Source organism: Diuraphis noxia, unplaced genomic scaffold (assembly GCF_037042655.1).
Source record: "Diuraphis noxia isolate RWA-SAM2 unplaced genomic scaffold, SU_Dnox_SAM2 contig0003, whole genome shotgun sequence".
NCBI lineage: Eukaryota > Metazoa > Arthropoda > Insecta > Hemiptera > Aphididae > Diuraphis > Diuraphis noxia.
Window position 1 is genome coordinate 21,663,190 of NW_028301713.1, and position 24,935 is coordinate 21,688,124.

The window sequence follows — 24,935 nt, forward strand, 5'->3', positions numbered from 1 at the left end:
TCACTTATAATTAACCTAAAAATCATGATTAAAGATAGAATTGATATAGATTATAGAATATACCCTGTCGGCTGTCGGCAGCTGCTGAGCAGGCTGTCGGCAGCTGCTGAGCAGGCTGTCAACAATATGCCGGTTTTAAAGCAAATCGCGCATCCACCCACCGCCCAGCCGATTACTGTGACGTAGAATTTCGCTGTTTCTCATTGGTTTGTTGGTGACTCTGCTACACTAGCCGTCACTACCACTTGTTGATAGTTTACTTATATATATATATATATATAATATGAATATGATAGGTATACAGATGTAACAGATAGAACTAACTTTTAGAATAACTTTTGTTCAAATTAATATTTTGTATTTATTTATTTATTTATTTTTTTTTTTGTTCATTAAGTGACTAGCACTAAATGTATAATACGTTTTTTTATGTTTATTTTTAGTACTGAAAAAATCTAAATTTAATAAAAATAATATTGGATAAATTCAAAAATTCAAAATAATCTAATTATGAATCTGATTATAAAAACAATTTCTATGGTAAAAGGATTTATCTAAGTCAGGTAGTTTATTTTTTTAAATTTGTTTAAAGTTCAATATTCTTTTGGTTAAATTAATTTGGAACGCAATAATTTTTTAAAAAATATATGATTTTTGAGAATTTTGCTGACATGAGTATTTTTCTTAATTTATTTACTTCTCATATAATACTATCAATTTTTGTCATACGATGAATTAGCGTAATTAATTTTTATTTTTTTGGCCCGGACTCCGGACTTTCTGTTGCATTCTGTTTACCTATTGCATTGCCAACCATGTCACCATCAGTGGCGTGGCGAACATCTTTCAAACCCTAAGCAAATTATTTATACACTGACCCCCCCCCCCCCCATAAAGGTATAATTTTCTGTATACAAATTTTGAATGTTTGTTCTAGGGCTAAGCAATAATTGCATTAGGTAAATTATATTTATCATGGTTTCAACCAGAGAATAAATATGGTCTTAAACATAGGCGTGTCCACGGAGGGTGCAGGGTATGCACCTCAGCACCTGCACCCTCTGCAATTTCAAGAGGCATAATGAATTATTAAGAAAAATTATTCAAAAAAGGGGCCTTGGGCCCATTAGCCCCTTGGGTACGCACTAGGTTGCATCCTCTGCGCCAAAGGTCTAGACACGCCTATGGTCTTAAACACGGGTTACCCGCAAACAAATTGACATGTTTGCAAAACAAAACACGAAATCTACAAATTTGACTGAACCATTGAACTGTATATAACTGTAATAACTAATAATAATGAATAACTATAACAGGTTAATACATTATAAATTATAATTATCTGCTTTACCCAAACGCTAGTTTGTCAGAACCCAGTCATTCTTCTCTATTTTCAGGCCATAGAGGTAATTAATTAATTTGTAAAGAATTATTGAATTTAATTATTTTCTATTGTATATCTAGATGGCTAGATTTGTTTTGAGCTGTTTACTGACATTTTAATTTTTCAACTTTTTTAGTTTTTTTTTTTTATAAATACCTATCGATAAAAATTTATGTGTTCGGTAGAAAAGCTTGAAAATTTAATACAAGGCTTCTAACACATTGTAACAATAGCAGTTAAAAAATATTAAAAATACATAGGCACGATTTTTTTTTTTTAATCATTTAAAGTTCAAATTTTGACTAAATACGTAAAAATTACGGCTATGTTCAAATTATCTTAGATAGAAATTCATAAAAGTTTTTCTTTTTGATTCTAAGATTTGAACATTTAATACAAGGCTTCTAACATATTTTTACAATAGCAGTTGCAAAATAAAAGAAATGCTTAGTCTCAATTTTTTTTACAAGCATTCAAAGTTTGAATTTTAGACAACATACGTAAAAATCACGAAAATCACGAAAATCCGCAAATTATTTTAAACTAGGAATTCATAAAAATTTTTTTTTTTAAATCTAAGATTTGAAAATTTTTAATAATCTATAATATATTCTAGACAGATAAACCGTCTTCGCTCAGAATCGTTTTTCGTATACAATGATATAATATCATTAGATTCAAATTTAATTCCATCCATTACAGTAACCCACTTGTATGAGTTGTAACCTACTGTACAGCAGAGCGACATCCACGACTTACCCGCCTATTTTATTTTGTTGTTATTTAAAAAATATTAACTGAAAATACTTGAAATTTTCATCAAATGTTTATTTTATTCATGACAAAATGTTCAAAATATTTTGAATATGTAATTTATAGACATTTGAAATACTTTTAGTTTTTTTTTTTCCGTAAATGTCATATTTGTTGGGTCAAAAAACTTAATTATTTTTTTTATGATTTTAAGTCCAAATTTTTATGAAATTTATTACAATCTCATCAATTAAATTACAACTGTATTCAAAAAAAGCATCATAATCAATCTTATGGAATAATTCTTATAATAGGATGTGGGTACGACAATAAGTATACCATGTACATATTGTATTCATAGAAATTATTAAAAATTGCTTATTATTAAATTAAAATTTATTTTTACCTCATAAAATATGTATTTACAACCATACGTCACATTTACGAATCATGATGTTAAACTTTTGAGGACTTTGGGACTCTTGGGACTCAAATTAAATTTATACGATATGTACAAATTGTATGTACATCACTTTTATATATTATTAGAACCTAGTTAAGGGATCTGTCACAAAAAAGTAAATATTTAAAAATAAGATTAAGAATAACCCACCCAATAATATCTATGATTTCCAGTCCGTTAAATCTTAGTCCGTGTGGAGTGTAGTCCTAGACTGAAGAAACTTTATAAAACTTTTGCAATGTTTGCACGATGTATATAAAGAGAAGCTATTATTATTTATTATAAGAAAGATCTCAAAGATCTCAATAACTTGTATATATTGTGATCTTCAATGTTGTGTTCTATACTTCTGTAGTTCTGTTGACCTGTGCGCCTGTGCGGGCTGTGATATAGTCGAACCATAGATAAAATCATGAACTAAGATATATAACTAAGTATATCTTAGTTCATGGATAAAATTAAAGACGAACCAGATAATAATGTTGTCAACAATTATTGAATTATTATCAAAGATCTAGAGATATCACTTTTCTACATGGTTATCAACATTATTAGCAATCAGATTATGATTTAATGATTTATGTTCATAGATAATATATCTGTATATTATCCATGTTTATGTTCTATGATGCTTGACAAAATTGTTTTTTAAATCTAGGATTATTATGATTCTTATTTTCTTATAATATTATCTATATTTATGGGTTTAACTTTAATCTTAAACTTAAATGGCTGAATAGGTGAATTTTTAATCATTTAATCATTTTGTTTTTTACTATCTCTAATTTTTTGTATTTAACATTTCAAACTAAAAATTAAAACGTAAATACTAGTGAATAATACAAATTTCAAATAGTTATGTAATTCCTGCATGTGGAGTTATAATTTGTAAAATAAAAACCTGCGAAAAATAATAAATAAACTATCAAACTACTTTACTACATGTTATTTTTCAGTTTTAATTTATTCTATAGCAAATTGCAACAACTCAATAAAAAATAGCATTATTGAGATATATATTATTTAATTAATTGACTATTGAAATAACTAATAAGAAGAAGGTACGTTATATTTTTTTTATAGTTTGAGATACCTACCTACTTTATCTTAGTAGGTACTCAAAACAAACAAAACACTGTATATCATGTTAGCAAAATTAAAAGTTTGTCTTAAATAATTTAAATAACTATGAGTGTTTGTGTTAAAGTAAGTATGGGAATAAATATCATTAGGTTTATATTGTTTTTTTTATTAATATTTAATATTATAATATATTATGTTTAAAAAGTTATCACTTTAGTTGTTATGTTTCACTATAGTTCAAACTTTCAATATTCATATTATAATTTAATAAATAATAGAATTTTGCATTTTGGATGTACCTATTAGTTTATACCAATAATTTAGTCAAAAATTAAAAAAGGTTTTACAGCATTGTTTAAGGTTATTTGTTTTTGTTTTTTTAATTACAAATATTTTATAGCTAAATTTTTCAAAAACTACTGATTTAAAATCATTCAACTTTTAATATAAAAAATAAAAATATTAAATCTTATGATATGCTGAGACAGGTATGAGAAAATATACATCATGATTTTTAATTATAAGGAATATGCTTTGTAATTGCTATTTATTGCTTTCATCTGTTCAGTAGCTCTCGTACAAATCTAATATTTTGACTTATTTAATAATTATAATAATGTCTTTATTTTTCCTTGGGTTAAAATATAATAAAACTATAAAACATGTATATTAAGTTAAGCTGCAAAATATTAACAATTATCAATGGTTTAATTTGTAATATACATATATTTTATAAAAAGTTAAAAGGCATCAATATCAATGATGTATCATCAATATAGTTTTTAATAATACAACTTGAATGATAGATCATGAATCATGATTAAACTATTTAAATATAATAAATACTAGTACCTTGTGTCTAGTTGTTATAAATGTATGTTTATGAAATAATTGTGACATAGATCTTTTTTAATAATATGAACATCCTGTATATAATGTTTTTAAATTATTCAATAATCAATTAGATTATTTCTGTGATATTTCATTATATTGCTGTATTGGGCGTGGCTGTGACATTCATTCAATATTTATTCAAATTGTATTCATCAATTATTTTAATTAATATATATATATATAATATTAAATATTATTAAATATATATATATATAAATATTTTTTTTTTATATATATATATATAAGATGGCTCAATCTTTCAACACAGTCATCATCATAGGAGCAGGTGTATCAGGAATTGCAGCTGCTACTAAACTACTGAAGAATAACTTCAATAATTTTATCATATTGGAAGCTGAAAACCGTATTGGTGGTCGCATTCAAACTTTACCCTTTGGTGGTAATTATTATTTATTTAATTCAATTATAAAAGTTATCAAGTGATTTTATTGATTTTATACAATTTTATATGAGTTTCAATAATTGTGTTTTATTATTTTTAATATAAGTCCTGAATACTTTATTAATAGAACCTATGTCGGCTGTTATAGTCATATCTCACTAAGTCAAGTTAAATAATATTATATTTTTATATTTATACGTTTTAATGTTAACATTTAAAATAATATTCAACTTTTAAAAATTAAAAATGTTTTTAGATACTTAGAATCTATGTCATACATAAACAATTAGTTGTACCTTCTCTCCCTGTCAGATTAAAATATTAACTATAATTTTGTTGTAATTAATATAATTTATGAACCATAGTATGTAGTTATCAATATATTAAATTCCATATTTACATAATATCTAATTTTATTTAATTAACCGCTGTTAAGTAAAAAATAAAATTTCAAGATCTATTTATATAGATTTATAGTTATTTAGTTAAAGCTAAATTTATAGTTGATAACTTAATGGTTAAATAAGTAACAATTTAACATATTCTTTTGAAGTATTATACTATTATAAAATATTTGTTAATACATACAGAGAGTTGTACAATTGTATACAAAATTGTATTAAAACTGTATGTAATCTTAATTACTTGCCATTAATGCTATTAAGTAAATACATAATCTTAATGATAAGAAAATAATTAATCACAACACAAGTAGTTAAGAGGACGCCACACCCGCATGTGTTGTCTTCGTCTTTCAAGTGTGTAACATGGCAAATTTTATGCTCAGCAGTTCCAATTTAGCTCCATTAGTTTACAACTTAGAGTAAATTGACCTCTTATAAGAATATTAAAGGTAACATTATTATCTAGGTTTTCACAGAGGCTTTTTATTATATTTCAATTTTAAAGCAACTTATGAGTATTTTTAAAACTGTGAATTGCTTGTATATCTTAAAATACTCATAACTTGCTTCAAAATTGAAATAAAATAAAAAGCCTCTGTGAAAACCTAGATAATAATGTTACCTTTAATTCTTATAAGAGGTCAATTTACTCTAATTTGTAAACTAACGGAGCTAAATTGGAACTGCTGAGCATAAAATTTGCCATGTTACGCACTTGAAAGACGAAGACAACACATGCGGGTGTGGCGTCCTCTTAATCAAAGAGTACAGTGATTCAATGAACACTGTACTTCTATAAATTAAATATAATTTATTTTAAACTTTATACTGCATCAAGATTAAATTAAATTTACCCTATGTCAAAAACTCATAATCAATCATGCAAACATAAAACAAATATATATATGATATAATATATAGTATAGAAATTTGGTGGAATGGCCATCTTTAAATTTAAAAGCGTACCAAATCAAATCATTGAAGAAAAAAAAAGATTCAGTGTATAATACTCAGTTTAAACAAATTTAGTCATTTTTAATGGGGTTTTTATTTTGTCTCCATTAATATGTAAATAGTTCAAATGCATTTGATGACCATAGTAAATTCCCTTATTATACCTTTTACACTTTAATGCTTTAATTCACTGTATAATATAATTTACCCGATATAACCAGTCATATATCCTAGTTCCTAGATAAATTACCTATTAAATCAACTATTTTGATAATTACTCTTTTATTAAATATTACCAATAATAATAATTTTTTTTTTTTTTTCTAGATGGGCATATTGAACTAGGAGCACAATGGATTCATGGAGAAGAAGGAAATGTAGTATTCCAAATGGCTTCTGCTCAAAATTTAGTATCCGATAAAAGAGAAACAATACAGCAATTTACTAATTCTAAATTTGTAACATCATCAGGTCTTGAAATAAAATCTAATCATCTTCGTGAATACTTAAAAGTAGCTTATTCTGTACTTGATGATAGCCCAAAGGATGATTTAGAACGATTCATGTCGTTAGGAGAACTTTTTCAAAAAAGGTATTAATATTTATTTTATAAATATTTTTTTAATATAAACTTGAAATATTTTTCTATCTTTCTTAGAATTGAAAATGTCTTAGTTGACTCAGAAGAATTACCCCTGAAGCAATTTATAAATTGGTGCCAACATTATCAAAATTCTTATACTGGAAGTGATAGTTGGTTTGAAGCATCTGCAATTAATATAGACACATATAAATCTTGCCCTGGTTATCCTGCAATTAGTTGGAAATCAAAAGGATATTCAACTGTTATAGATTTATTACAGGTATATAAATTAACATTTCCCAAAATTCTTAGTTGATGTTTTTTTAGATTCTGATCAGAGCAATAGTCATGTTTTACATTAGTTTAAGTTTTTATGGATTTTTTGGACAAAAAATTAGGACTTAAATAACTTTAAACATTTAATCTCTGTGAATTAAGTAATTTTTTTTACGTTCAGACATTTTATTATTTTTTGTGGAGAGGGTTTTAAGTTATAAATAGTTACTAGATATACAAATTGTAAGCGAATGAATGTATCATTTAAAAAGAATGTAATTTATTTAGTTGTTTAAAATAAATTTGATTAATGGTTTCTTTCTAATTTTTAGGAAAAGTTCAATGGTGAAGTAGAAGATCTACATATAAAAGAAAAAGTAATATTTGGAAAAGAAGTTGTAAAAATATATTGGTCTGGTGATCAAGCAGAAGTATTATGTGCTGATAATAGTCGTTTTAAAGCACAATGTATTTTAAATACAATGAGTCTTGGCGTTTTAAAAAATGTATGTAATGAATTATTTGAACCTGAACTTCCTGAATATAAATTAAAAGCTATACAGGTAATGGTAAATCCTTTTTGATTTCTTACTGCACATACTTATACTTCATGATTGTTTTTAGAATTTAGGTATTGGGACTGTCGATAAATTATTTTTGAAATTTCCATATTCATGGTGGTCTAAAAACACCACAGGGTTTAGTTTCTTATGGTCTGATGATGATCGTGAAAAATTCATTAAAGAAAATAAAGTATGTAATTATATGAATGTATATTTCACTTTTCATTGCTAGCTAGGTTTTTTTTTTAATATTATTAGTATATTTTCTTTTTCTTCTTTGGCTTTATAATATTTTAAGAATTTTTGTCATCACCATTACAGATATCCAATCTTCCCAATTCTGAATTCCATCTTCCCAATCTGTCACATCTAGTACTTTCAAATCCTTCCTCACCCCATCTATCGATCACTTTCTTGATCATCCTCTGGGTTAAGCCGATTGATTTAGCCTTCTCAATTAATGTACTAGCATTTTGTATTATTATTTGCATGCTGTTCTCTATTAGGTTAAGATCATCTTCCAAAAACCATCACATCAGTTTGTGTGGTACTAATACTAGTACCTTCGTTATTATTCTGGACACTATGTATTACTTTTTCAAGTGCTATATTAAACAGCAACGGTGAGAGTGTATCTCCTTGCTTAGGCTAGTTACTACTTCAAATTCTTCAGATAGGGTTTGGTTGATTCTCACCTGATACTTTGTGCCACTCGTGCTCATTTTTGTGAGCAAATTATGTTTGTTTTTGGAAAACCAAACTCAAGCATAATATTTTACAGGCTATCGAAGTGGATAGTCATATGCTTTTTTGAAGTTGACAAAGACTTGCCATATATTTTGCCTGAATTCGTATTTTTTTTCAATAATTTGTTCAATGATTGCAAGCTGTTCAATTATCAATTTTCCTTTACAATATGTATACTAATTGTACTCCCCTATACACATCTATCTGCTGTTGGTCCCAGACATCTTAACAAGATTTTTGAAAATACTTTATAAACAATATTTAGTAAAGTTATTCCTCGGTAATTATTGTAATTGAACTTATCACCTTTCTTATTATATAGGTATCACTATAGCTGTGTTCCACTAACACTACTTTTTTTTTTAAAATTTTCTTATTGAAAAGTGTTTTGTAGTTTGTATTTCTTTGACATTTGGTCACTGGATAAAATTTGAGTTTGTGAGTCAATTGTAGATTAAACCCAAAAACTATACTAGTATATAAATTAATTTAATAGCTGTCATAATATTTTAATTATTACCATAAAGTTTGTAGGTAGTGACAAAATAAATTATGTTTTTCGCTACAATTATCATAAATTTCTATTGCTTTATAGTATTTCCCTTCATTAGGTGTATTGTAGCAAAGATACTTAATTTGTAGCACTACTGTACTTGTTGTCAGTGGCGTGACAAAAGACTATATTTGAGGCACGTGCCTCAATTTGAGGGGTGGTGGGTGTCCTCAAAGATCATCTGATGTGTTAAAAAAGCATTATTATTTAAATGAATAAATATATTTTATCTTAAAATTTTTTTTTAATATTTTTTGTGATGGGTGGGGTAGGTGGTGGGTCTGACAATATAACTGTGCCTCATAACTTAATAAAGTTTGCTACGCCACTGCTTGTTGTAATACTACCGTAGTGTGGTTAAAATTAGTGTGTTGCATGGTAGAAACAATGCATTTGCTACATGTGAAACCACTTTAAATGTTTACTAGTTAGCAAAACGGTTGTAAGATTAAATTATAATCAAACCTTAATATTAATATGTTTTAGTTTGGTTGTTATGCAATTAATTTACTTTTATAAGACATATCCCAAGTTGCATGAAAAATTGATTAATTGAATGATTCAGTAAAATGTAATGTATTAATCATGGGTCACTAAATCAGGTTTAAGAAACCATTAGTTCGCTATAGATTATTAAATGTTTAGTTCATGTAAGCCAGTTTTATTATTTAACAGCTTTTACTCTATTCTATTTCAAAATCATTTTTCTTCTACATCTTTAAAGTGTATTTTACTAAAGTGACCCAGAAATCTTAGTATATAAGAGTACAACAATTATTGTATATACCAGAGAAATTAAAACTGTGCATCTCAGGAGTTAGCAAAGAGAGCCACTTCAAAGAACCAAAAACCAAAATTAATGTAGGTAATATAGGTACGGTTAATATAAATATTGTTCATAATTATTAAAGTGATTATGGAAACAATAACAAAACACACGCTAATATTTGTAGTTTCATTTTTAGTTCTCAAATAAATATTATTCTCACCCATATTGTTTCAATTCTTATTAATAATTTGGGAGCTGTTAAAATATTGTGAACACACAAAATAGCTGTGGGATGAAAAACTTTGATTACTTCTGGTATATATAATACAAAATAAAATATACTAACATGCACAATGCACCATGCATGGATTTACATTTACAATAAACATGTTTTATAAAACTTTTAAGTATGCAATTGTTATACTTCAATCAAAAAATGTTTATTCTTATTTAATAAATTATTAAATAGAAACTGCGCATAAAATTTGGAACATACTTATAACTTCTTTCCTATAAATACATTGTTTTTAATATATAATTCTATAAATTGCATACAATTATTAATATTTTTTAATTCAGAGACGTGGTTGGGATTATCTATGTGATGTATTTGGTTTTTATATCTGTGATAATTGTCCAGATACACTCCTTGGATGGATAGTTGGTCCTGCTGCAAGAAACATGGAACGGAAATCTTTAGATGAGATAAAAATTGGATTGATGTATTTATTGAATAAATTTTTGGGAGACAAATACACTATACCATTTCCAGATTTGGTAACTAGGTAAAAGTATCTTATATTGAATACCTATTAATGAAATGTGATATTTCATGTATATTGTATACCTACTATTAAACACATTTGTAACTAACATTTTTGTTTTTGAATATTATGATAATACTGCTATCTATTGTAACATGATCATTTTTAATATTTAAGATCTCAATGGGGTTCCAATAGCCACTTTTATGGCTCATATTCTTTTCATTCTATGAACACTGATAAAGAAGGAAAAGCTAATAGTCAATTAGCAAAACCTTTAATTAATTCTAATGGAAAAAATGTATGTGATTCATAAAATGTTTTTTTTAAAATAATTAATGTATATTTAAAATAATATTATTCATTATGTTTTTAGATTTTACTGTTTGGTGGTGAAGCAACACATAGTTCTTATTTTTCAACTGTGCATGGAGCAATTGAAACTGGTTGGCGTGAAGCAGACAGGATATTGGAACAATTTATAGAATAAATATTGAAATATTTTTAATTTAACAATGTTAGTTTACTTCTTATATTTCATTAATTAAAAAGATATTTTTAATTTCATTGTATTGATAATCTTTTATTTATTAGTTATTATATAGCTTTTACTTGTATGTTGGTTATAATAAATTTTGTATTCAAAAATTAACTTATGTTAATTATTTTCCTATCGTTTTCTTACTTTGTTTCTCATCCATATTTTATTTTTTATTTGATAATATCGCAACACTATATCTAACTTGAGATCTGTTCCATTTGGTAATTTATTTTGTTTATGATAAAATTGAATATCAAGCTTCCATAGTCATGTAACATGTATAATATTTTCTTTATAATATTATACCCATAGATAGTTCTTTCATTATTTTCTGAAACATATTGGTCTTCTGTATTTTCATCCTGTTTTTCAGTAGATATCTGTGTATCATCGTATGAGTTTAATTCAAATTCATTTGTGTTGATTAATTGATCTTTGTTATCATCATTTTTCTTGTCAAGAGTTTCAAAAATTTCAGTGGGATTATTAGAAGACTTTTTACACGACTCATAACTTTGTAATTTTTGATGGCCGTCATTGAGGGAATAATCTGATGCATCATATTCGTTTTCTATCAATTCATCTTCTGAAGATTGTAGGATATAAGGAATTGGATTATTCATTATTTTATCTGTAGAAGTAATATAATTTGGATCTTCTAAATATTCTTTAACATTTTGACCATCTTCTACTTCTTCTTCAAATGTTTCGAATTCTTGATGACTGTAATTTTCCTTTAAAGATATATTTATTAATAACCTTGATATTCTATTAAAAATAAAATTCCTGTCAAAAACTTACTTGATCCACACTTTCTGGTACTATGGGTTTAGAAGTTGAAAATCTTATCATAGGTTGATTTGCCTGGAGAATGTTAGAACTATCATTAATTTTGAGATTCATGGTTTATTTTGAGTTGGACTTACCATAATTTTATTATTTTCCACATCTTCATCTCCTTCTTCTCCATCTCTATCTTCTTCTTTTTCTTCTACTGTATCTTCTTCATATTCATATACATAATCATTGTCTTTGTCATCTATGTCCAATCCTTGGAGGTTTTCATTTTCCTTTTAAGATATATTTATTAATAACATCTACATTGTTAAAAATAAAATTATTTAGAGAAAAACTTACTTGATTCACACTTCCTGGTATTATAGGTTTAGAAGTTGAAGAACTTATCATAGGTTGATTTGTCTGGAGAATATTAGAACTATCATTAATTTTCATTGAGCTTGATGGTTTATTTTGAGTTGAACTTACCATAATTTTATTATTTTCTAAATTTTCTTCATCTCCTCTTTCTTCTCCGTCTTCTTCTTCTTCTTCTTCTTCATATTTGTGTATATAATCATCATCCTTGTCATCTATGTCTAATCCTTGGAGGTTTTCATTTCCCTTTATAGTTATATTTTTTTATAAAATTGATATTGCTAAAAATAAAATTATTTAGAGAAAATCTTACTTGATTCGCACTTCCTGGTATTATAGGTTTAGAAGTCGAAGAACTTATCATAGGTTGATTTGTCTGGAGAATATTAGAACTATCATTAATTTTCATTGAGCTTGATGGTTTATTTTGAGTAGAACTTACCATAATTTTATTATTTTCTACATTTTCTTCATCTCCTCTTTTTTCTCCGTCTTCTTCTTCTTTTTCTTCTACTAGTTCTTCTTCATATTTGTGTATATAATCATCATCCTTGTCATCTATGTCTAATCCTTGGAGGTTTTCATTTCCCTTTATAGTTATATTTTTTTATAAAATTGATATTGCTAAAAATAAAATTATTAACAGAAGAACTTACTTGATTCACACTTCCTGGTATTATGGGTTTAGAAGTTGAAGAAATTATCATTGGTTGATTTGTCTGGGGAATATTAGAACTATCATTAATTTTCATTGAGCTTGATGGTTTATTTTAAGTAGAACTTACCATAATTTTATTATTTTCTACATTTTCTTCATCTCCTCTTTCTTCTCCATCTTCTTCTTCTTTTTCTTCTACTGGTTCTTCTTCATATTTGTGTATATAATCTTCATCTTTGTCATCTAAGTTCAATTGGAGGTTTTCATTTTCCTTTTAAGATATATTTGTTAATAACATCTGCATTGTTAAAAATAAAATTATTAAGAGAAAAACTTACTTGATTCACACTTTCTGGAACTATGGGTTTAGAAGTTGAAGAACTTATAGGTTGATTTGTCTGAAGAATGTTAGAACTATCATTAATTTTCATTGAGATTGATGGTTTATTTTGAGTTGAACTTACCATAATTTTATTATTTTCCACATCTTCTTCATTGCCATCTTCTTCTTCTTCTTCTTCTTTTTCTTCTACTTGTTCTTCTTCATATTCATGTACATAATCATCATCTTTGTCATCTATGTCTAACCCTTGGAGGTTTTTATTTCCCTTTATAGATATATTTTTTAACTAACTAATTAAACATTCTATTAAAAATAAAATATTTTGTCTAAAAATGTCTTTAATTGAATTTGTTAAAAATGTAGTTGGAACAGAAAGTATTGATGGTTGAAGTGACTGGTGACTTTGCATATTATAAATAATAATCAAATATTATAATATTATATTTAAAATAAAACTGTTTTGTCTAAAATTAATTTTATTTTTATACTTAGTAGAAAATTAATTGCAGGGGAGCTGCAGGGACTGCAGAAGGTGATCTAAGTCCTGGTGGAGGAGGAATATTTTAAAGAACTACAAAATTTACTTTGGAATTCTCAAAAACAGAAAGTTAGAAATATTAAATATAAATATTTTTAAAATACCATTATTAGCTATCTTTAATATTTAAATTATTTAAGACTAAACAAACTATAAATTTAGGTATACAAATTTAGTTATTCATACTTACAAGTTAAAATTATTTATGTTATTTATAACATTTAACATTTAACAATAAACTTACATGACTTTGAATAGGTTGGTCTTGGTTGAAAACTAGAGTGTTTTTGTTATAGGCTGGAGTATTTTTCACATTCAAAGTTGAAAATTTAACTGGGCTAACTGAGGCTGCTGGATAATTATCCTAAACAAAGTATTATAATTATTGAACAATACCTAGTAGTTAAAAAATTGAATTTGAATTTAGAAGAAATTGATCTAGTTTTATTTTTACTTCTATAATACTAAATAAAAATGACAGAGTTTAAAGGAAATATATATATAATATTTTGTTAGGAAAAGTCACTGATTACAATATGAGAATTTAGATGTAAATAAAAAAATATATTTATAAACTTGCCAAAAAATATGCTAGAAGCACAACCACTAGAATTTTGGAATTCATTTTCGTGGTTTTAAAAACATTTATTTACGACTTGCTTTTATAGATGTTATCCATTAATTTATTGACAATTTGTTGGTACTATATATAACACCATAACACACATTTTACCACATTTTTTTTGTTATTTTTCATTTATTAAGTGTAGGTACCTAATATTCATTACAATATTTTAGACAAAACATCATGAACATTTAAAAATGAAAATAAAAATAATAAATGCATACATGCAGAATAATTATTCATCTACCTACTTATTTAAACATATGTGCATTAAATGAACACATTTTATTCTTTAACAGAATGTACATTCAGATACCAGATATAGTTATAGATGTCTAACTAAAAAAAGTGGATGAGTGGGTACCATTCTGCTGTATATAGTAGATATCAAGTAGGCCAATCAGTCAACGTACCTAATATAAATATTATATTTAAATTTAAATTTAATGATAATGACAAATCACTGACTACAAAATTTTGAAAGAAGACAGTTTGCAATCTCTATATAATTAATATTATTATATAATATATGCTATAATAAATTATTATTATAAGTATTTAGTAGGTTTAATATAAATATATACTAAATATATTATATTTAATGATATTATATTGCTATTTAAATAATTTATTTTACTAGGTATAGACATATATAATATATTATATATGTTATCTACTATCTAGGTTAAATTAATTTTCGCATATCGCATGAACCATTGCATTTTAAAACGTCATTACTAAGTACCCACAATTAATATTTTTGAATTACAACAAAATAACTAAATTCGTTAATCTTTGTTTAAAAAAACAATACCATAAAAATATTTATAAAATAATATAATAATAATAATAATAATATATTAACAATAAAAATTGAACATTTAAATTTTTGACTTCAAAATGATTAGCAACTTTTCGTGGTTAAGACGAGTTAATTATGCAACATTTGAATTGCAGATGCTTTTAAAAAAAATCGTCCACATGTATCTTTAACATTTTTAATCTTCTATTAAAACAACTAACGAGTAACACTGCATTAAATTTTCAAGCTTTTTGACTCAATGAAATTTTATCGACATTTATAGTAAAAAATCTAAAAAAATTCAAGTACCTATCAATTGTCTATAAATAACTCAAAGAGTCTAAATATTTTGAAAATGTTATCAAATTGTGTGTGAGATGATAAAATAGACATAAATTATAGAATATTTCAAGTATCCTTAGTTATTCGTTTTTCCTACTAAACAAGAAAATCGTTTGATCTGGTGTCGCTATTTTACCTATGAATATCCAGTCGTAAATATTTGAATGTCGAACTGTGTTATTCTGTTGTCTATATAAGGACGTCCGCAGAAAGCCTGAAATATAAACCGGAGGAGCGGGCAAAATCAAATTTCAAGACAATGCAGCACGTCATATTGATTTTTTCTTAATCTTACAAAATAAATGAAAATAAAAAATTATATTAATTAAAACAGCGGGGTCCATGACCCCATGTACCTATTTACAGTTATTCGTTTTTAATAATTAGGTATGCCAAAAAAACAAAATCGACTTTATCGGCTTCATTTTTGTCTCCACTTTACATTGAAAAATACTTAGCATTTTCGATTTTGATCTCTTGAAAGCATAAACTATAATAAGTTGATAGATCTGCTATCAGATACCATCCTTTAAAGTTTAAAGCACGGACTACTATTCCGTGGTTTAAAGTTAATAATCAGAGAATTTTTATTACATAATATAATATTATGCTGATATGTATTATCTGAGGTGTGAACAGACAAAAGAGAAACCTTAGGCTACGCCATTAAAAAATTATATAGTAAATATGTAGCTATATTGGCCACCTATATTAAACCTACAATTGCTCCGTCTAGAATCTATAAAAGTCAATTATTTTGATGGAAAATGGAAGAAAAGTCCGGGAAAAAATTACAGGTACGGAAAAAAAGTCTCCAAGATAAAAAGTCATCTACCTACTGTAGTAGGCAATAGAAAGTTTTTAGTAATTTTATTTATTTGAGCTATATATATTATATGTGAAATTTATTTACAAATGTTTTTTATATTTATAACATATTTATTAATTATACTTATACAAATATAATTAGTAAATTTGTCTTGACAATTATAATTTGTTTTCAGGTAGGTACTATAAGCTTATATAATACCATGAGAGTTAATACTTTAATAATGTGTAAGATGCAATAATAGGTATGTTATAGCCGTTATAAGTTGTTAAAATTTTTTTTTATTTTTACTATTTTACTATAACCTATATATATTTTGTGAGCAATAACATGTATTTACTTATGTGAAATAAACACAAACAAGTGTGAGTACCTATTTCATTGTTTTTTTAATTCAATAGGTTGGTGTAGGCATATGTATAGGTACCTATTTAAAAAGTTGATTTTTTAATACCTACCTGTACTATATTATATTATAATTACAACAGAACAATTAGTACCTATATACCTAATGTATATAGGTATAGGTACATATTTAATATTTATATAACATCCTGCTACAAAGGAACTTAATTATTATATTTTATTATTATGTAGCATGGTATAGGCATACCTTTATGTATATAGTGATATCAAATATTCTAATCGTAGCTCTCGACGCGGTTCATAGTGCCATAGGTAATAAGCTAGGTACACGTATTATTATTTATTAATTATATTATTTGGCTATTCACAAGTTTGGAATATTAAATATTCACGAAATAATGAAATGTTTATAATATTACTTTATAAAGATAGGCATATTAATGAACACCGCTTTTATATTTGAGAGAAGCGGGACGTACAATGATTGAACAAGGATTTGGTTTTAGATTCTGAACGAAGTGATGAATGTATTGATTTTACAATGATGTGTGTGTTTTTTTTTTGTGTGTCTATGCACAGCATAACTAGTCGAAATAATGCTTCGATTTCAAACTTTGAGGGTGGTTTCCGATGTAAAATTGAAGATCCTTGATGCATTATAGAGGTCAAAAGTAAACATTTCCGAAAAGTTTTCCAAAAAATCGATATTTTTATATGGTTGTAATTCAAAAACTAATCACTGTAAGTCTGTAAATACTTGAAATTTTCACCAAATGTTAATAATACAGTATACAGTTTATATACAGTATAATTTTCAAAAATGTTCGACTTTTTTTAGTTATTTATTGACCACTGAAATTTTTTTGAGAATTTTTTTTGAAGCGTCGGTAAAAAAATGTTGGACAACCAAAAAAACATGAAAATTTAATACAAGGTTCCTTATGAGTTGTTCTAATTGTAGCTAAAAAAAAATTAAAAGTCGTTAGTCACATTTTTTTTTTTATAAGCGTTTATAGTTCAAATTTTTACGAAATCTGTCGAAAACGCGAAAATTTGCAAGTAATTTTGAAGTTGAAAAATCATAAAATTTTTTGTGTTTATAACTAAGGATTAAAAATACAACAATAAGTTTTCCATAAGTTTTCCTTCAAGTAGCTATAGAGAAAATTTGAAGCTTCATTATATGAAAAATTTTAAGTATGTTTGAATTTTAAATTTTTACGAAATAGCGTAATGATAATAACGATTTATCCTCAAACGATTTTAAATATTTGTTATTATTCAAAAAGTATAAGTCGTAGATACATGAAAATTTCACTGGTTATTTAGATTGGCATTTTCTTTACATAATTAAATTTCGAAATATTTTGACTTTTTTTTAGATATTTAATGACAACTGAAATTTTCAATTTTACTGAACATTTTTTTTTGAAGTGTCGATAAATTTTTTTTGGCCCTATCAAAATACTTGAAATTTTAATACAAAGTTTCTCATAAGTTATTCTTATAGTGATTAAAAAATTATAAGAATACACAGGCACAATTTTCTTTTATTAGCATTTGAAGTTCAAATATTGACAAAAATTCGTCAAAACCATGAATATATTTTTATTGTGTCTTTCATCTCGTTTTGGGGCAGTAAATGTGCTTCGATTTTTGACTTCAGTACCTTATTCGATTAGAAAGTGAATCTAGTTGGTACTTTGGTGGTCAAAAGTAAATAATTCTTATATATTTTTCTAAATAACCGGGATAAACAAACTAAAAATTAAGGGAAAAACGGGAAATTTTACGCACACTCATTTTTCGACAAAATCAGTTTTGATTATTGATGTAAAACAAATGACCATTGATACATGAAATTTTCACCGAATGTTTTTATAAGTATATTCTATCCGCCATGAAATTTTCAAAAATGTTTGACTTATGTTGTACAATTCATAGGTAGGTATATGCAATTTTCAATCATTATTAGTTTTTTTTTAAATTAATATCGATAAAAATTTATTTTTTGGGTAGAAAATATTGAAGATTTAATACAAAGCTCTTAATATATTATTACAATAGCAGTTGAAAAATTAAGGAAATTCATAGTCATAATTTTTATTTATAAGCATTCAAATTTTGAATTTTGACATAATGCGTAATAATCACAAAAATTCGCAAATTGTTTTAAGCTAGAAATTCATAAAAAATTTTCTTTTTAAATCTAAGATTTGAAAATTCAATACAAGATTGCTTACAAATTTGTCAATCTTTATGACAAAAAAAATGTCCCCCGGAAATTCAAATTAAATTTATATTAGCATTTGAATTTCAAATATTGACAAAAATTCGTCAAAACCATGAATATTTGCAAATTATTTTGTAGTTCAAAACTCATAATATTGTTTGTATTTTATCTAAGGTTATAAAATTTAACACTAAGTTTTCCATAAGTTTTGCTTCAAATAGCTTTAGAGGAAATTTGAAGCGTCATTATAGGAAAAATGTTTTGAGCGTTTGAGTTTTAAATTTTTATGAAATCGCGTAATGATAACGATTTATCCTCAAACCAGGTACATGTATATCTATGATAATATAAAATATCATGAATTATGGTAACTACATGCAATGTTTTTGGAAAAATTGATTAACCATGCCTCATTCAAAATGCGTCCTAATTGAAAAATAATTTATTTGTTTCAAAATAGAATATATGACAATATTTAAATATAATATATCCTAGACTGACAAATCATCTCCGTTCAGAATCGTTTTTCGTATACAATGATCATACCTATCATTGCATTCAAATTTAATCCCATCCATTACAGTAACCTACTGTACAAGCTGTATATATTTAATCTATGAGCAGAGCGACATTCACGACTTACCCGCTTTTTTTTTGTAAGTTCGTGACTGTTCATCACACCTACATGCCAACATGCCAAGAAGATAAAATAATGCATCGTTTTCAACTTAAGTCTCTTTTTTGGAAAAATGAATCTATATAGATGGTTTTTTAGGAGTACTTCTAGCCTCTATAGGTACTTAGTTTGGAAAACGAAAATATCGATAAAAACTGGTATGTTTAAGCAAAACCCGTTCTTGAAAAAATTGAATTGTTTATTTTTTTGTGTTCCTAAGCCTAACTCCAAACTGACAAAACATAACAACCATTGGTTATTTGTAATTTTTAGTGGCTATTATGATTTATATGATTAATGATTTTTTGAAAATGAAAAATGATTTTGAAATTGAAAATGATTTTTGTGTACGCGCCGAGTAAAATCACAGATTATATATATAAATTTATATAATCTGTGGTAAAATCAAGTATGCTTATAGTTTTTCTTCCATTTATGTGAATTTATCAGATTTTGTTCCAGGACGCGTCTATGTTCTGTAATTATAACCTAAAATAATCAATACTTATATCGTGTTCAAAGTAAATGTGTTTAGTTTATTGGTAGTGCGGCTGCCTTTATCCTTCACATTTCATTTGAAATTTCAGTGTGCTATTGGTGTGGTAATTCAATCAACAATACACTCTGCCTATTTGTAGACTGTAGTTCTTAAGTTTTAGAGTGTTTTATACTAATTATTGTATTAATATTTACTTTTTCCAATTTATTAACTGATTTGAAAGGTAAATAATTAATATATGGTTTATAATTATTACAAATTTGTTTTAATCGCCATGTTATATCTTTCATATTATAATGTGAACCTTATGATTTCTAATTCAACATGTGGAACCAATTAGTATGCATTTCAAATAATCTTTAAGATGAAACCTTATTTTCATTCCATTTTGTTTTACCACAATGATTATACATGTTGTTTTATTTATACAATAATTTATATTATATTTTATAAACTTAAATTATACACTATTAATTTAATGTTCTGTGTTAACAATAATTTTTGTGGCTTAAATTATTGTATACTTATTTTTATATGTTCTAGATGAAGCTAAAGACTAATAATTCTGCTAAGAAGCCCTCAAATGCAAACAAGTAATTATAAATTATGCAAACATTAAAATATATTTTTTTATAGTAATAGTTATTATGGGTTGTGTTAATCTTACTAGATAGAATGTTTGTTTAAATACTGAGAAAAATTAATCTCACATCAAGTAAAACAGTGTTTTATTTGATTTGTTATACTAATGTTTTACAAAAATTAATAGATTTGTTAAAGGCCTAGATCATAAATGTAGATTAAGATTTATATTGCTTGTTGGATGTAGCATCAAAATATTAACCAAGTATCAAAAGTTAATAAAGAGTACAAGGACTTAAAATAATATGATTACTTCAGGTTAAGAGTATACTAGTCTTAAGGATATAAGCCATAGTGCCCCCTTGGCCACTATTAGACACATTGTCATTGGATGTTGGCTATCATCGTCAATCATACATTTATGTGTGTCTAAAAGTGAGAGCACGTAAACTTGACTAGTTTTGCTAGCCAGTTTGTATCCTTATCCTGAATAGAGTAGTAAAGAAGTGATTTTTAAGTATACTTACTCATGGGCGGATAGGCCATTTTTGGCCTACTGGAAAATTTTAAAAAGGGGCCCCCACATGAAAATTTTTTTTATAATATATGATATTAAAGGGCCCCATCGGGAAATGCCCAGTAGTCCGGTAGGCCTATCCGCCCATGTACTTACTCCATTTTTTAATTATTCTGCATTTTAAAATGTTTGAGTGCAGCTTAAGATTTTATTGTCAAATACTTAGATGGATAATTTTTAAGTTATAGGTACTTAAAATTCCTAGGATAATTATGATCTATTAAAAGAATGTTTATTTTTGTCTTAAAAATTATTGGTTGCAATTTTAATTCATAAGCATTTTTTTATAATATTAGATAATGGACTAAGTATCAGTTATTAATTAATAATAATTTACATTGCATGGTATATTTTGCATCATAATTTCCGAGTATCTAGTTAAAATGTATAGTATTTAAAGTAGAATTACTCAGTAATTTAATGTACAAATCTCAATAGACATGTCAACATGAATAAACATAAAATGGTTTGAGCATACTTGGAAATCATCCCTTCACATAAGTAGATTTTATTTTCAACTTAATTGAATTGTAGTAAAACATTAAAAATTTATAAAAATATTGTTCATTGTGTTTTATTTTCCCAGAACCCGCTGATCCATAGAAAAATTCTTTAAAATTCTTAATAATTATGCATTTTGATTTAATATATAGAACTAAATCTCCAAAGAAACAAGCTAAAGGCGGTGTACAAGTTAGAAAAGAAAAATCTAAAGATCTTGTCAAGCCATCTGTACTGAAAAAAGAAGGAGAAAAAATTAAAGTAGAAACACCTCCTAATCCTGAAAAATTGGCACTACAAGAATTATGGGCTAAAGCTATTCAAAATGTTTCTAATATGACTGATCTTTCTGAGGAAGAGACTAGTATTGCTAAGCTATTAGGAGATTACAAAAATAAATCTTCTATTCCGCAAAAGAATAAAAAACTGAAAGTAAGGCCTTATTATTTTTTTTTTACATTTAGTGTTTTTCTAATAATATTTTGAATGTTTTTATAGAATATGATTACAAAAGGATTTTCCAAATTTAAGGATACTAGTGATGAAGTATTGGATAGCCTTTATGAAAAATTAATTAATGAATTTAAAGCTGTTGGTGGTAACGTAGAAAGTATAAATAAAGACACTAAAGTTAGGTCAACAAAACCTGATTCCAAGGCACAAAAATCTAATAATGTAGAAGCTTCTAATGATGAAGAAATGGATGACGATGATGAAGTTGAGGATGATGATAATGCTGATGATGACGTTGTTGATGACGATGATGATGATGAAATTGAAGGTCTTGAAGTTGATGATGGTGATGATGATGATGATGAAGAAAGTGAAGAAGAAAAACCTAAGCCTAAAACTAAGGGTGGTTTCAAAAATGGTAAAAGTCAGCCAAATAAAGGTAAAAATGGTTCTAAATTTAAAGGTGGCAAAGTACAGAAAAATAAAAAGTTTAATAAGAAAAAGTAATTTATATAGTTAGTAACTAAAATTTTACAATTTTTGACAATTTTTTTAACTTTGTAATTGTATAAATTTACAAATATATAATTATAATAAATATTACTATTTATAATGATTTTTATTCTTTAATTTTTTTAGCTAGCTGTTTTTCGATAGCTTGATGCCTTGATATATATAAATGTGGGAATGGTATTCATTATGATTTATTGAGTGATTTTTATTTATATTTTGAACAAAAAATTATATAATCAACATGTGATGGTAGATATTAATTTAGAAATTTGAATTACGTATTTGTATACCCTTCATTTGTGACGAGTTTAATACTTTTTGATAACATTTATACTTAAAATGGCCATTTTTGTAGTCTCCTATGGATGAAGATATTTTTCTCTAACCTGTTTTAATGTAACACATCAAGTGTTAAAAATTTATTTTAAAATTTAATTAAAATTTCAATTGTTCTTAATATCAATATTAAGAACTATTAACTAAGTTATTATTAATATCATACATACTGTTTTCAGAATAAGAAAGCAATGCGTTATCCATAATATGATAATCTATGCGACATGCCCTTTGAGTATCGCCAGTGATCTGTGATTATAGTTGGTTGCAATCATCATTTTCATGGTTATCATTTTTTGTTTTGTTTCTTGGATATAGGGAAGGAGAAACTCGCCACAAATTCAAACTGTTTTTTGAGCACATTGCATCCTAGTTCTGTTAACAGTAAAGGCACATGTAAAAAGGTTCTACATATGTGGTCACGCTCTGATATTATACTATAGGAATGTTTATGCGGTGCATGAGCAAAAAGGTTCTCTAAAAAAAAAATTGTTATGCCATGCAACTAATTTTAGTTAATATTAGTTTTCTACAATTGTACAGTTAAATACTCACATGTGCTCTTGTTTAACCAAAGAAAAAGTGACAGATATTATTTACAGGTGACAATCGTGATGTAAAAACAATGAATGACTATTGTATGAAAACATGTTGTATGATTAAGATCAGTATTTGTTAGCAGTGGAGGCATACACTTTTTAATATTTTTCAAAACCAATTTCCAAATATTTCATCTAGACATCATTTTTATTACTTAAAATTGGTGAATTATTTTGCTTTTACAATAATTTTAGATTATTTTTTGAATAAGGTTTTTGTTCTAGGTATTTAACATTTGAGTCATTTGTTTTTAGAATTAAACTTTCTCATAGTTAGGTAACTTAATTATTGTTTTGGTGATGTTGAATAGATAAATGTAAGACATTTTTTTAGTATTTCACTTGGACACTAGATTACATTTTTGCAAAGGAAATATATAAAATTAGAAGAAACTATTATGATTATTATAAATATAAAATAAATTTATACAAATTAAGAAGCTTTTTTATATTCTTTGATTCTTTTATAATAAATATGCAAATATATATGGTAATTTGAAATTAATATGCTTGGCCATAATATAAAATTTAAAACATTGTAATGAAACATGTTTTTAGTTTTTTTTATGTTGTATGATACTTAATTGGGGCATACCTACTATATTTTTACATTATCTTTAGAAATTATATCAATTGTATAGGACTATTGATTTAGTTTAAGGTATACCACACATTTACTCAAAATTTAGTGTTCATCTACAAAAACTACAAATAGAAGAATAGTATTCAACTCAGATTTTATATAAGTAAATTTAAAATACCTTTTATACCCTCAAATGCTAATTCAAAATGTCTTAAATTCAAATGTACAATAAATAACATACAAGTCAAAATATGTTGTATATATATAAATCATTGCAACAATTTGCAAATAATGACAGGTTGTTTGTGTCACAGTTGGTGAATTTGTTTAAGTTAACATAATCTGGGAACGTTGAGTATGGCCATGTAATTATTTGCATTGCTTCTAGTCAGAGTTTTAATCACAAAGTGGAGACTGAGACTAGGAATCATCTCTAAGTCTAATATATTACCTTAATTCAATTTATTATAGGTCATAGGTATAGTTATCCATTAGTCTGTAGTTACTTAATAAGTAAATCATAATTTAATTGTTTCAACTCGTACTCTGTTACCTACTCTTGAAGATCTTCTATATGCAAGCCTCAAGAAC

General features: G+C 25.9%; 3 protein-coding genes across 8 annotated transcripts; 2 read left to right on the forward strand and 1 right to left on the reverse strand.

Annotated features, from left to right (window-relative positions):
• Positions 1-3,418: 3,418 nt before the first annotated feature.
• LOC107162264 (spermine oxidase-like) lies at positions 3,419-11,245 on the forward strand. 5 transcript variants are annotated; one of them, XM_015509093.2, is made up of 9 exons: positions 3,419-3,661; positions 4,824-4,977; positions 6,666-6,930; positions 6,997-7,201; positions 7,530-7,760; positions 7,822-7,950; positions 10,409-10,614; positions 10,771-10,894; positions 10,970-11,245. In XM_015509093.2, exons 2-9 carry the CDS (start codon positions 4,824-4,826, stop codon positions 11,081-11,083), a joined length of 1,428 nt encoding a protein of 475 aa, XP_015364579.1. In that variant the 5' UTR covers positions 3,419-3,661; the 3' UTR covers positions 11,084-11,245. The 5 variants fall into 5 exon arrangements, with proteins under 5 accessions (XP_015364579.1, XP_089078809.1, XP_089078806.1 ...); XM_089222680.1 differs by lacking the exon at positions 3,419-3,661 and adding an exon at positions 3,788-3,806; XM_089222683.1 differs by lacking the exon at positions 4,824-4,977 and having other exon boundaries at positions 3,420-3,661.
• LOC107162245 (uncharacterized) lies at positions 11,093-14,557 on the reverse strand. 2 transcript variants are annotated; one of them, XM_089222678.1, is made up of 13 exons: positions 14,409-14,556; positions 14,073-14,192; positions 13,412-13,555; positions 13,286-13,345; positions 13,075-13,218; positions 12,946-13,008; positions 12,732-12,878; positions 12,603-12,665; positions 12,401-12,535; positions 12,272-12,334; positions 12,061-12,204; positions 11,936-11,998; positions 11,093-11,868 (listed from the first exon to the last, which is right to left on the reverse strand). In XM_089222678.1, exons 1-13 carry the CDS (start codon positions 14,451-14,453, stop codon positions 11,332-11,334), a joined length of 1,728 nt encoding a protein of 575 aa, XP_089078804.1. In that variant the 5' UTR covers positions 14,454-14,556; the 3' UTR covers positions 11,093-11,331. The 2 variants fall into 2 exon arrangements, with proteins under 2 accessions (XP_089078804.1, XP_089078805.1); XM_089222679.1 differs by lacking the exons at positions 12,401-12,535; positions 12,603-12,665 and having other exon boundaries at positions 14,409-14,557.
• A 5,687-nt stretch (positions 14,558-20,244) lies between these two features.
• LOC107162238 (uncharacterized) lies at positions 20,245-22,929 on the forward strand. Its single transcript, XM_015509053.2, has 4 exons — positions 20,245-20,423; positions 20,744-20,793; positions 22,013-22,292; positions 22,359-22,929. The coding sequence occupies exons 2-4, from the start codon at positions 20,744-20,746 to the stop codon at positions 22,818-22,820; spliced, it is 792 nt and encodes a 263-aa protein (XP_015364539.1). The 5' UTR covers positions 20,245-20,423; the 3' UTR covers positions 22,821-22,929.
• Positions 22,930-24,935: the final 2,006 nt, after the last annotated feature.

Bases quoted from the DNA above. Each gene is read 5' to 3' on its own strand.
- LOC107162264 (XM_089222680.1), top strand. The intron at 7,202-7,529 runs GTATATAAATTA...TCTAATTTTTAG, and splicing joins CTGTTATAGATTTATTACAG to GAAAAGTTCAATGGTGAAGT. The intron at 10,615-10,770 runs GTAAAAGTATCT...TTAATATTTAAG, and splicing joins TTTCCAGATTTGGTAACTAG to ATCTCAATGGGGTTCCAATA.
- LOC107162245 (XM_089222678.1), bottom strand. From the start codon at position 14,453: ATGAATTCCAAAATTCTAGTGGTTGTGCTTCTAGCATATTTTTTG. The intron at 13,219-13,285 runs GTAAGTTTTTCT...ATATCTTAAAAG, and splicing joins TTCCAGAAAGTGTGAATCAA to GAAAATGAAAACCTCCAATT. The intron at 11,999-12,060 runs GTAAGTCCAACT...AACATTCTCCAG, and splicing joins TGGAAAATAATAAAATTATG to GCAAATCAACCTATGATAAG.
- LOC107162238 (XM_015509053.2), top strand. From the start codon at position 20,744: ATGAAGCTAAAGACTAATAATTCTGCTAAGAAGCCCTCAAATGCAAAC. The intron at 20,794-22,012 runs GTAATTATAAAT...TTTAATATATAG, and splicing joins AAGCCCTCAAATGCAAACAA to AACTAAATCTCCAAAGAAAC. The intron at 22,293-22,358 runs GTAAGGCCTTAT...ATGTTTTTATAG, and splicing joins AAAAGAATAAAAAACTGAAA to AATATGATTACAAAAGGATT.